General features: G+C 32.4%; 1 protein-coding gene across 1 annotated transcript in view; it reads right to left on the reverse strand.

Moving 5' to 3' along the window:
• Positions 1–498: 498 nt before the first annotated feature.
• Positions 499–13,438, reverse strand: part of LOC108775264 (uncharacterized) — a 44,342-nt gene continuing 31,402 nt past the window's right edge. Inside the window, exons 5-7 of the mRNA XM_018541574.1 lie at positions 7,135–7,336; positions 1,541–1,774; positions 499–906 (exon numbers count right to left, since the gene is read on the reverse strand). Of these exons, the coding sequence (XP_018397076.1) occupies positions 625–906; positions 1,541–1,774; positions 7,135–7,336 (718 nt within the window). The 3' untranslated portion in view covers positions 499–624. The remainder of the gene's footprint in view (positions 907–1,540; positions 1,775–7,134; positions 7,337–13,438) is intronic.

Genomic DNA, 13,438 nt, shown 5'->3' on the forward strand with positions numbered 1-13,438 from the left:
CCCCCCCCCTCCCTTTCTTCCTTTAATCTATTTGTTTATCTCTCTCTACATACCTCTGTGCTGCAATAAAGTAACCCAGATGCGACATAGAGAGCGAACGTTGTACGTTATTGTATATAGGATGGAAATCACATTGTGTGTAAACTTTCGCAATATTACTAATTATGCCAATTAAATCTCAACACAGACATTTCCCATGCACTCTGAACAGATCATGTGACCAAATATTATCTTTTATAACTATTACTTTCAATTCTTCACTATAAAAAATATGAATTTTATCTTTTTTAGTAGGTACATGACAAGAGAATCTGTCGTTTACTTTGTGAACTTTGAGAATGCTTTTTTTTTCTTAGGATAACACCAGATAACAGCCGGATGAAGTTTAAAAGAACTTTTAATGATTATTTAGGGAAAATGTTTATCTTTTATCATTCTTGTTAAATTGCGTCAAAGTTTATATCTGTCTGTAAAATAAAAATTATAATGGAACCTGTATATATCTATCACACTTGTATACAGACTTATAAAAATATCGCTTATATTGTTATAATCGTTGCATATTTAATAAAATTTGCATATTTATAAAATTGACGGCACGAAATTCTCATTTCGATACAATATCTACATTTCCGTGCGAGATAAGTACATTTGTCTGCAGAATATAGCGCAACTTACCTGCAGAAGATGAAGATCCATGCCAGTGTGTGGCGCTGCAACAGGAAACAAAGCGACTCCGTGGTCGTTTTTGAGCGGCTGCACTGGTTTGTAGGAGTCCAAATCAAGATGATAGTCATTCTCGTCGCATTCCTCCACCATGTAAGTTTTCTCGATTGCGGTCGTGTGAACGCTCAGGGTGCGATAAAGGGAACCAGTAATTGCGTCTCTGCCACGAGCATGTCGATGCTTAAGAAAAAATTATCCCTTGTTAAATTAAACTATCGAACTATTTAGGTCCTTTAGGATATATATTTACGGACACATTGAAAAAAGAAACATCTCTACACAATGTTGATGATTCTTCTATACTATAAATATAATACGATTCACGTCAGACTGCAAATTAGAATTCTAATTATATTTTATATGTTGTGTATTTTTATACCACACACATACGTGTTATACACGAACATTTAATTTTTTTAAATATTTTTCTTGTTACACAGCATATAAAATTATAAATTCAATATAATTCACGTCATGTTGCAGAATAGCATTCTATTTATAATTTTATATGTGTCGTTTATTTTTATATACGACATATAACATTATAAATTTTGTGCTTGTGCATTTAAATTTTTTAAATGTTTTTCTCGTTACACACAGCATATAAAATGATAATTAGATTCTGGTGCAAAGATTATTTAAAGTAGGCTTACAATAATTATGTTAAGCGAACAAACTAGTTTCACCGATTGAAACATCTATTACTTTTCTTGCTTGTATTGTACGAAACATAGTTAATATGACGTTAAGAGTGTTCATTAAGATTGCTCGGTCTTTATATGGTTTATGCTCATTGATTAAATTTGTATTTTACCTTGTGAAAAAGCGCAACTTTGTCGAGAACGGAATTTGTATCGTGGACTGGTGCAATGGGGTTCTCCGGTTTGTTCAAGGAACCGCTTCTTGAACTCCATCCCGACGGCGTCTCTGTGTTACTCTCGACAGCAATTCTGGCAACCGGCGCAGAAGAAGGTACATATTCTTGAGGTTCGCTCTCCTTAATGCTAACACGTGGTGACTCGCGATTTTCCTTAAACTCAGGCTGGGACTGAAACATACCAACGACATTTTTTAAAAAATCGCAATTAAATTTGTTAGATTATACAAGGAATTGTGGTGTTTGTATTATGGAAAAGCCTCATTCTACTTCATGCTAAGATTCAATAACTGTACAATGTAATTCTGAATAAATATAAAGTAATAATGAAAATGCGATATATGCCATACTCAGAGTAAACCGCTTTGATTTTCATAATACAATATATCTTTCTCAGAAATATACCATCGGTACCATAAAATCGGAAAATTGCAGAAGCTAAATAACTGTTATTTTATAATAAACACAGACAGAACAGAATTAATTAAATATTTTATCATAGAAAAAACTCGTTATTTTTATTAGCGTGGAAAAGGAATTCATATAATTTGTAAAAATAAATATTATAAAAAAGTGTCAACAATTTTGTTGGTAGTGTTTAATTCGTTTTATTCTATCCACTCTCTCTAATTGTAAGAAATATTTAGTGTTTTAGAAACTTCCCTCCCCTCCCCCCGACTGTCATTCTATTTTCAATATTCAATTTTAAAAAGTACAAACTTTTGTTTATTTTATTATGTGATTTTACTATAATGAAAAAATAAAAAAGAAAGGATCCTTGATCGAGATGACGAAAAATAGATCAAAAACGGTACGTATCATTAAAAAGAGAAAATAAAAGAAATCGCTTGAAATTTTAACGGTCTGTTCAAAGTGACAATAATAGAAATAGCCTTTAATTTCATGAAATGTAACATATAATATTTATAATTATAAAAAGACACAAAAAGGCAAATAAAAAGAGAAATATTAATTCGACTCGTTTATTAAAGCGATTTGCTATCGTAACATGTATGTGAAACAGACACTTCACGAGATCACAAATTATATGACAAATAATGAATAAAACGTTATTTGAAATTATATGGAAATATGGAATATTTAATACGCATAAATTAATTGGTACCATCCCATTTCCGACGTAACGTTATTGATAGATTATGGAAATTTGGCAGAAATAAAAAAAAACTGTTGTTTCGTCGTGTATATTATATCGTTTTGTACGTAATGACACCTGGAAAGAATATATTGTTTGCGACAAGATCCTCATTTCAAGGATGTAGATTCGATAATCCGAGTAACGAAGTTGCCTTTGTTCCTCAAAGAGGAACTTGGCTTTCAAAATGGGAATCAATAGTTTACGGTTTGCTCTCGAAACGCAACCTCGAATACACTCTCGGATGTTCATCAACAGGAACATTGGATGGCCCTTTAAGTCTGTTAATGACTAGTAACATATAAAGAGCTCTTTCACAAGTGTAAATCTCTCAACAGTCTCGTAAATATGATATAAATGCTGGTATAGCACTGAGAAAGTGGAAAAATCGTGGTCTCATTTTTAATTTTTCGTAAAATTTCTTTGCCAGTACATGCGTTTTTTTTTTTTATATAAGGATGTGAAGTAATTTAATTAATGAATCAAATATTATATTAAATGAGTCGAATTATGCTTACGGTATTTTCTTGTGCACTGTGGCCATAATTGCTATCAGAAACGTACGTATAAAAATATATTATTTATATATATTAGAAACCATATTTAAAAATTACATCTTTAGTTTTTGTAACAAAGTTCTTAGGTCGAGTTAATGCAAATTATATGTACAAGTAATCGCTCGAAAGCTCGTCTATCCCTAAGCTGGGGGCGCGCTAGTAGTAAGAACTTTAATGCGGCTTATAATTAACTGTTATCCGATAACCTTAATCTATCGCGTGGATATGTATTGAGCGGTCGTTCCACGACACGGCGTCATAAGGTAATGCTGTTTCACTTTATCGCGCCGTGTTACCCATCGATCGACCCACCGTCAGGCAGCATCCTAAAGCCGCTAAGTCGTGCTATCCAAATTGCAAACGTGCTGAAATACGCGTGAACATGTCTACCGGCAAGATAATTTGGATATATCTTGATCGAGCTACTCATGGAAAAAAAATTATGTTTAGACATTAATTTAACGCTCTTGTGAAGACGGTGACATCGATTTATCACGTGATGAAATAACACGATATCAGTTTTAATCGAAACACGAAAACTGTCCGCAAACGAGCAAAGTAAACAAGATGAGAGAATTGACAGTTGAAGAAGGGTCGGAGATATCTTATTGTTAGTTGAGAAACACGCACTTTATAAGTATGTTATTTTAAATAGGATTTACTTCAAAAGAGAAAAATGTTAATTTAGTCCTTGCTTCCAAAAAATTAGGAAAACATTATTTTTTATAAAATTATTTTTTATTAAAAAAATTCTTTTTAAGTTAACAATAGGTATATTCAGATCAATTCTTTATATTTAAAATGTGGATAAATGTGTTATTTCTCTCCTATTTATAAGTTATTTAATTTGCATATACACATTCTAATATATATTCTAAATATTTATACTTTTAATTAATTTTCAGATTTAAAATTAAAATCTTCTAATTTTTAAAACTAATTCAAGATACGACCAATTAAATTATCCAAAAATTATGATTAAAATAATCCTTTTTTTATTATGCAATATAAGGTAATATTTGCAAAATTTTTTCTATGTTACTGTAGATTAAGTCGCAATTTTTTGTGGTTAAATAATATTATTGTTATAAGTTAAAAAAAAACTCGAAAAAATTTGTTACGTTTTTTTAATTAGTATGTATATATAATTTTTTCTTATATTTTTAATTCGATGTTGTCTCTATGTTTGTTTATAATTTTCGTCTTGGCATTATTACAAGTAATGATGTAGACACAGAAAATACGACAATATAGTGAACAACAGTAATTTTGGAGTTTAAAGCTCGGATGCCACTATCCGAAACAGACGTGACGCCGGACGAACGAAGCGACTTTCGCGATTGCTTAACCTCGTTATCCTTTCTCTTCCTCCTTCTCCACAGAAATGTACTCTAAAGGATATACGTGCCGATGAGAGAACGACTAGCAACACTCGAGATAACAGAACGACGCATATCGCAGGCTAAGTGCTTGGCATATCCCGTGCACCACGCCGATACCGATTTGGAATTCCATTTGCAAGCCGCGACATCCGCATCGTGGATACATTTGGTTTAGCAGATTACACTTTCTAAAGAGAGAGAGAGAGAGAGAGAGAGAGAGAGAGAGAAGGGTGGAGGATAAAGGACAGTGTTATAATGAGATATATCTACTAAGTCGCGTCTTGGACAGTCTCAAGACAAAACATATCGTTTATTTTGCTCCCGCAATGTCAATCGATGTCGAATTCATTTGAATGTAATTAGCCATTGACACCCAAGAGACATAAACGCTCGGGACGTGAATGATCATATCGCACCCTGATTAATCTCATGCTCCAGAAACTATATGTTCTAGTATGTTTTCCATCAACGAGATGTATAATTATGAAATATTTCTTCGAATTTACATTATATATTCATATATACACTTATTTTGTAAAACATAACTAACAATTTTGTTATTAGCATGGATTAATAAATAGATAATAATCTTTTATAGCATATATTATAGCCTTTATTCTGTCTGATTACAGTTTTATTTGCCTAACATAATCGCGCAAATGTAAATGAAATTTAAAATTAACCAAGTATTAAAATATGTTGTACAATAACTTAATATAATCTTAATGTTAAATGTATATAATGAGATTATTGATTAATATAATTAATTAAAAATTACATAAATAAATACTGTATTTATTTAAGTTTATTTATTCAAATAATATATAATTCTCGTCAGAATTCACGGAATGAAAATATGAATTTTCATTGGTATATGTACTTATTTTAATGTATATCTTATTCTAAATTTATCAAATATTTTTCATATTAATATATGCATATCAAATTATTAATAGATTTCTATCTTGAATTTTAACAGAAATTATACATATAAAAATAGGTTTTATTTTATAATAATAAATGTTACAAAGTTCATTCACACATGCATACACATTCTCGTTTCTATTTCTTGAAACAAACGCTTCACGTCGCGACTTTGTGACGATGCTGTTTCATTTGAACCGGGAGTCTAATTACAAATTCGTCGTGCTGATCACATGCTTGATTTTAACGACTGACGATTGTGTGGACTTGGTCGTGCAGTTTGAGTTTCATAAGAATCGCTCTTAAAAGCACTGATTTTCGTTGCGGTCTTTCAAACATGCTCTTAAACATCAAATAACGTGACGCTGTAAAAACTATAAAAGGCAAGGAAGACGCCGTTTTGTTCCCCGATGACGATCGTTAGCGACAAGAGCAAGTAGTTTCCGCCGGCCTACAACCATCGTAGCTGCTGGAGGCCGATAGAAACCCCTTTCCTTGTCACTTTTACGGCACAGACTTCGCTTCGGTATTCTTCTGCTACGCTGCTATTCTTCGTGAGACTTGATAGAAGAATTTCGATGCGCGGTGTTTGCGCTCGAAATGATACCGTTTGAAACGCAAACTGTTCCTCTTCCACAATTCCCAAGAATTAATCCGATTTCTCACAATTGTAACAGTTTGTATGAGGTTGATAAACGATTATATTTCATGAATAAATTTATTGTTAAGAATGTACCTGGAAGATTTAATTTTCCTGATTCAATGCACTTTTACTCCGGTATCCAGTATTATCATAAAGTATCCCGGGCAAAACTTTCATAAACTTGGATGCGCATTTCTAAGTCTTGACATAAGCTTTTTGTTAGCTCTAATTTTCTTATTAAGGTTTTTCCTACTTTAAACAAATTCGCCGCAACGCCAAACTTCTCGCTATCTTTTGAACATGCAAACGTTGTCATGGAAGAACCAAGTAGATTTGCCGTGTCACTGACCGTCCCTCGTTCTCTCCATTACTCTCGGCAAGCCCGTGTTGTGATGCGATCATGAGAGACATGTTGGATATCACCAGTAAACTTCTTTGGCCGTTTGCCAAAACGCGAAAGCGTTCAATTACTTATGAGCTTTCTCTCCGACTTAGCTTTTCCCTCCTTGTATCGTATTCCACGCGCTCAAACATCAGATAGGGAAGTAGACTTACTTGACGAAATGTTAAGTAACATTATCCTATCTAAATAACCAGTCTTCTGCACATACATATTTTGGCTCTTATCCTACGTTGACAGTGATCTTCATAGTAGATAGGGATAACATTCCAGAGTAGAGTTGAGGGAAGATAAAGAAGCGGACACCGATGTGTAATATTTAACAATGCTTACATGATGAAATATAAATGAAATGCCAATCTATCGAACGATGTGAAACAATCAATTTTACACGTGCAAACATTTTCTTAACAATCAAAGTCTACAAAAAATATGATATTATATGAGCGATAGCGCTTTTCATGTTTACCTTTATATCGCACGCGATAATTTCCCGCAGCTCGCGCAGGAAAGCTCCGAAGAATGGCACCACCGGGCATTCCGGCATTGCGAGAGCGCGAGCAAGCGCATGTTCGTATTCGGAAGACAAAAGGGCGGAGGAAAGATAATCCATGACCGGTATGCGCTCGTTCATGCCTCGCTCTTGCCAAACCGGCTTCAGCTTGTTGGACCTGCAACGTAAGCATTCGTTCGCGATTAGACGAGGCAAACATACTTTTTCGGATAATTAAGAGGTAAACTGCTGACGATAGAAATTCGCACGCTCCAAGTTAATGTGCGCTTTCCAAGCAATGCACGCGCGACGTATTTAGAGTATTAAGAGGCTAATACTATTTTAGTACTCTAATACTCTTCTGATAACATAATGTTTTAATACCCTTTTTAGTGATTAATAATTTCAGATATATTTTTATTTTAACTTCTAGCATACATAATTGAGTATTTCACACATCTCGCGTATTTTTTTTTTTTTTTAATATTAGAGGAACACAATACAATTACTTTCTAACAATGTTAAAGGATATGTAAGAATCATTTAATAATTTTGTGACGTAAAATAGTGATGAAATTAACCTGGGAATAACGAAACAATTCGTCATATGTAAAGGAAAATAATCGGAAAATGATCGTATACTAAAGGTTAATTGAGTGATAACGAAATACGTAAATATAGAATTTATTGAATATAAACCGTAAGTCAGAAGATTAGCGGTGTTATGTACTTAAAGAGGATTTAATATTTTAATGTAATAATCTAAATTGAAGTAACATTCAGTAATTCCTACTAATATCTTAACCGTGTACACTAACTTTATACAGCAATTTACTCTACATGCAGAATTATTAAGCTTAATTTTAATTAAAGTAAATTTCAGAAGATGCTATAAATGTTAAAGGCGTGGACTCAAATATTAAATTAATTTGGAAAGCGAGATTTGTACAAAAGTTCTGATATTTTAATAGATAAAACATAAAATTTCTGGCCTTTGAGACACAGTTATATAATTTAATGAATTTATAAATTCATTTAACTCTTACAGATCTGCATTTTTTGAGAAATGGGACATTGGGCAATGTTCTAGAATATTTATTTAATTCAAAATTAAACTTACAAAGTTACATACATTAGTCCTTTCCATAAATAAAGAAACTTTTTAACAATTAGAAATTTAATATTTTTTAATTTTTTCTTATATTTAACGTGTGAAATGTGAAAGATTTCAGAAAAAATTGAATAAATAATTACAATTTAGCGCTGTGAGCACAGCAAATATACTTTATATTTATACAATCAGAAATTAAGTTGATAGTCAATACTTGCATGAGACAGCCATTTCACGCTTCTTGCAAACAGTTTCCTCTGTTTCGTGTTCTAACGGTTGTTAAAATCATGAAACGTTTACCATTAGAGCGTTAATTATCTACCTCTTTCAGTTCTCCATAGTGCAGCCAGTTAGCCCCGAATGCTTTAGCTGAGAATGTTTCCGAGTGTGTGAGACAGTCAGCAGGCGCAACGCCCAACGGTCGTTCCAGAAACGATATTCCCGCACGAAACTTTTATCCTCTCATTCGCGAGACGAGCACAAGAGGACGGTGTCTAACTTTACAGTCTCGGCAATAAAAAGTATTTTATTTCTACGTTGGGGGTTTCCGATGGGAACAGACGGTAAAGGTTCTCCGCTGCGCCACTTATGGCGAAATTCATTCGTTTCGCAGAACATAAAAAGAAGAGCATGGGCGGTTAATGACGAGAGTGCCGTTATCCGCGAGAAGGACGAAAGCGATAACCAAATGGCGGATTAGCAGAGCAGAACGTAAACAGAAATTTCTCCTACAAATAAGCGATATTACGTTCGCCGATACAATTTCCTCCGCCATGATTTCCGAGTCATCGATCAAACGGACGATACTTATGGTTTTTGATTTAGGGTTACTACCTATTTAAATGCATTCTGTATTTTATTTGCGCTATGCGTTGCCATCAGGAATACCACAGTACAAAGATCGATTAATAATTTTTTCAATGATAGGAGCAGAAAGACGCGAAAGTCAACGGTAGCGACAGAAAGGGGGAAGTCAATCTTGAACTCTTCAAGCGGAAGTGAAGTTCGATCCTTTTCTACTTCATATTTCCTCCCCTCTATGAAAATAAGTTTCTGAGATATTCTCAGAGACGTTCTTCTCCATTTAAATGTGCACGTGGAACATCGATCAGGACTTCCAAGTAGAGATTTTCAGCGTAGTTTTCAAGTTGGCAAGAAATCCTTTAATAAAGTATTCTCTTTTTTAGACGCCTGGTAGATTACAAAGAACTCGTATATCGAAAATCTTTTTTTATTTTTTTCCCCGAGGCACAAACAACAGTATTAAGTCAATCTGCGTCAGCTTTTTTTTAAGTGGATAGATAGCCAATAAAATGTTTTCATATGTATATCGCAAAAATGTAAATTAGAACTAAAATGCAAAAAATTTGTGTTATATGTATTTCATTCGTAAATAAATTTACAGGCAAAAATCATATCGCTTTGATTTCAACAAATGGTATATTATAGATATACATATACATAAATATGCATCTATATGTATATATATATGTATGTATATGTATCTATATACGACTCAAATAAAATTTTTTTACGTTGTCAATTCTTTTACAGCCGCGATATGAAAATATTGCTTCTTGATACATTAAAAATCCATCGTATGAATGTCACTTTGTATTTTTCTTCTTTGAATTTTTCTTGTGCCCGGAGAGAATTAATTATCAAACAGGAAAGAAAACGATTTTACGGGAGAACGACGCGTGAATCGCTGGTCGTACTCCTTGATCTCCGTGAAAATTAATGACACACATTCATTACTCGAATTACTTTTCAACGGGAGATTATCTCACTCTCTCACGAGGGATCGAGTCGAAAGAGGTCGCAGTCCCGAAAGAACTTGTGAAATAATGCGATTACGACATTGTGAATCGTTTCGGGAAATGGGTAGAGCATCGAGCCGAAAGACATTCACAGAATGAGCTACGTGTCGTGGCACTCGATAAAATTTTCATGAGAAGCTCTTAATAAAGCAAACTACGACGGAAGCCACTCCGTCTTGTAATAAGACACGCGATAGGGATCCTACAACGAAACATATCTCTGTGTTTAATATACATTAGGCTTGCCTGAATTTTTTTTAGAAGAAGATTGGAATTTTTTATTTAATTAGTCGTTTAACATCAAGTGATTGTTGCATTTGTATTTTGTCCAATTGCGTATGTTTAACACATCCTCTATTTTTACTTATGGTATATTTTTCGACGAATTTAGAGATTTGTCTTCGATAATTTTACGATTTATTACATTTCAACTTGCTGGATTAAAATATTTTATCTTATTTTAAATTACTTTGACACACATTCTAAAGTTTGTTTATTGTTAGGCTCAAGAATATAATAATAAAGAACAAAATTTAATAATATAAATCTTTCATTTTTTTAACTTATTCAAATTCTTTAAAAGTTAATTGAAAACTCTGATATTAAAACAATCGTCATTTTTAAAATATTATAAACAATAGTAACTCTTATTAAATGTCTGCAATGTATTGGTAACAATCGTATGCGTAATTAACTTAATCAATTTACACATGCATCACTGATCCCTTTTATAATTAGCAAGTAGCGTGCGCGGTTCTTGTTTTGTAGTTTCATGGTAATGCACTGTCTCAAGATAAAACATACGATGCATGAGACAACAAGACACAGAAGCAGAAACACGCCCGGAAGCAGGTCGTTACCGTGCATAACGTTTATGCCTCTGCTATAACACAGAGGGAATCTAGTATAAGTATTTCAATCAACTGGCGAGCATTTTCCGATTTTCCATTTAAAATCTAAGCATTCTTGCAACGTATTTAGTAGAAATATGTAAAGAAATTATATAATTATTTTTTGTTCAAAAGTTTAAAAATTTATGTATATAAATTAGGGATAGTAATGTTATTTTTAGGAGAAAATAACAACGTACAATTATTCAAAATCACATAAATTGAAATAACACAAAAAATAAACAATATCAATTCTTATTGGACCGCTAAATTTCAAACTGAATAAGACAATACCACAGCGGTCTAACAAGCTGGATCACGAGTGGTTCTAAATAATTGTGTGTGAATTTATATATTATATTACGAATGTAATTCTTCGATTGCGCGCTGAAACTTTTTCAAACTTGAAACGCAGCACTAATAAACTGCCGCAGTAATATCACGAGTTATATATAAATGACTAATAATTTAACAATTATTGATGCTGTTTACGCATCTTATATCGATCTTACTAATGTTGAATAATCTATTAAAAACTGTAAATAATTAATTTTTCATTGCGTAAACTATTACCTCGGCTGGGAGTCGAACAAAAAATAAAATTCAAAATCGCTATATTTTCAATGATTATTAATAAAATATGATAATTAAAATAATATATTTATATTATTCTGATTTTAATGTTAACAATGCACTTGATACCAAAAAAAATGACACGATCGAAATCTAACAAAGACAATACTCGCAGAGAGAACAATTAATGTTGCAGTTCTCTTTTCAAGCCAAATTCGCATAGATCGTTTGAAGGACACTTACTCGACTCTAATAACCATCCTTCTTTTGAGATGAAAGCATCTTCACGGAAAAAATCTGTAGTCAAATCCTGACTGTCACGATCGTTTGGAAGTCTGACAAGTGGACAAAGCGTCTTTGATCTTCCACTCGTCGCAAATTTCAGATACGCGGCCGCAAAAAATGTCAAAGATCTTTTTTTTTTTTACGTTTGGAAAGAATTATTTTCCAAAGGTTTAAATCTCTATTGTCAACATTTTTGTTCAATAGATCTTGTTCAATAAGGTCTAATCGTAGAAGATACAAAGACCTGATATTTATTGTTGAATAGTCTTCGATATTATTGGATAGGACTAAATATTTCTTTGGTTGCCATTCGGGATACGAAAATCCGACGCAAAGAAACCTTCTTGTGTAATCATATTAAGTGCAGTTTGATCCGATTCTCGAAGATATCGCAAAGTTTTTATCGATAAAACTTTGAGATTTAACATCATATTCAATTACGAGACAGTTAACTCGTCTTCGATTCTTTTACTTACGTTAATAAAATAAAACACTTGTCCGGCGTATATATTTTGACTTGAAATCAATCAAATTAATTAAACAAATTATATTAGAGATTTTTCTTGAACATTTTTAAATATCGCATTGCGAATATCCGACTCAAATTCTTTTATATTTTCTCATAACTTGATTAATTAATCATACATTAGTTTTAGAAATTTGTACTTAATCTTGTTTAAGAAATAATTTTCCTAATAGAATGTGAAAAAGTGTTTTATTCCAAAGACATTTAATTCTAGTTTGCGAGGCTAAGCCACTTTGAATGCACTTTTAATAGGTTTTATCTAACTTTGCATGAATAATCAACAATTATCACGACAAGATAAAGTTCAAAGTTTTTTTAATTGCTAGTTTGTGGTCGATCGAAGATACTTTTGAAGTTGAATATTCTTCATGTTCTATGGTTTTTATTTATAGTTTATGTAACAGCAAAGTTCGATGTACTTATATAAATATTCAAAGATACCTTTCGTGTTCGGAATAGTAAACTTCGAGTAAAAGCTCGAACTCCATTGTCTCAATGTGGAGAAACATAATTTCAAGAGTCTTTTATTCCAACAGATGAAGATTAATTGTGTAAGCACGACCTTGGAAGTCGCAATGTCATGCAACAAGGAAAGTTTCAAGGAAGCCTTGAGTTTGGATTAGTGTCGCAATCTCGTTGGGAATTATACATTTCGCAAATCCCTACTGGGACGTACGAGACTATTTTCGCGATTGTATAAATTTCTAATTTTTTTTAATTTCAAATTTATTAAAATTACAAATTTTTTGTTATAAAATAATATATATATGTATAATAACATTATAAATATAAAGAGGGCAAAAAGAGCCAAGTAATTTAACGAACAACTCTAATTCAAATGATCATGATGTGAACATTACGAAAACAAACGTTTCCGATCAGGTCATTTTATTATTTATAATAATAACATTGTCAAAAATGACTAATGACTTGATGTGTATAAATATTCGTGCAAATTAAGAATATCAAGTCAACTCGTTTAACGAGTAAATGTAGTTTTTGTTTGAGTTCTCTGGTAATCCTAATTCGTTAATCTGTGAGGTTAGGCGATTATAATTGTAATGATACAAAATTA

This window comes from Cyphomyrmex costatus, unplaced genomic scaffold (assembly GCF_001594065.2).
Source record: "Cyphomyrmex costatus isolate MS0001 unplaced genomic scaffold, Ccosl1.0 scaffold291, whole genome shotgun sequence".
Lineage (NCBI taxonomy): Eukaryota > Metazoa > Arthropoda > Insecta > Hymenoptera > Formicidae > Cyphomyrmex > Cyphomyrmex costatus.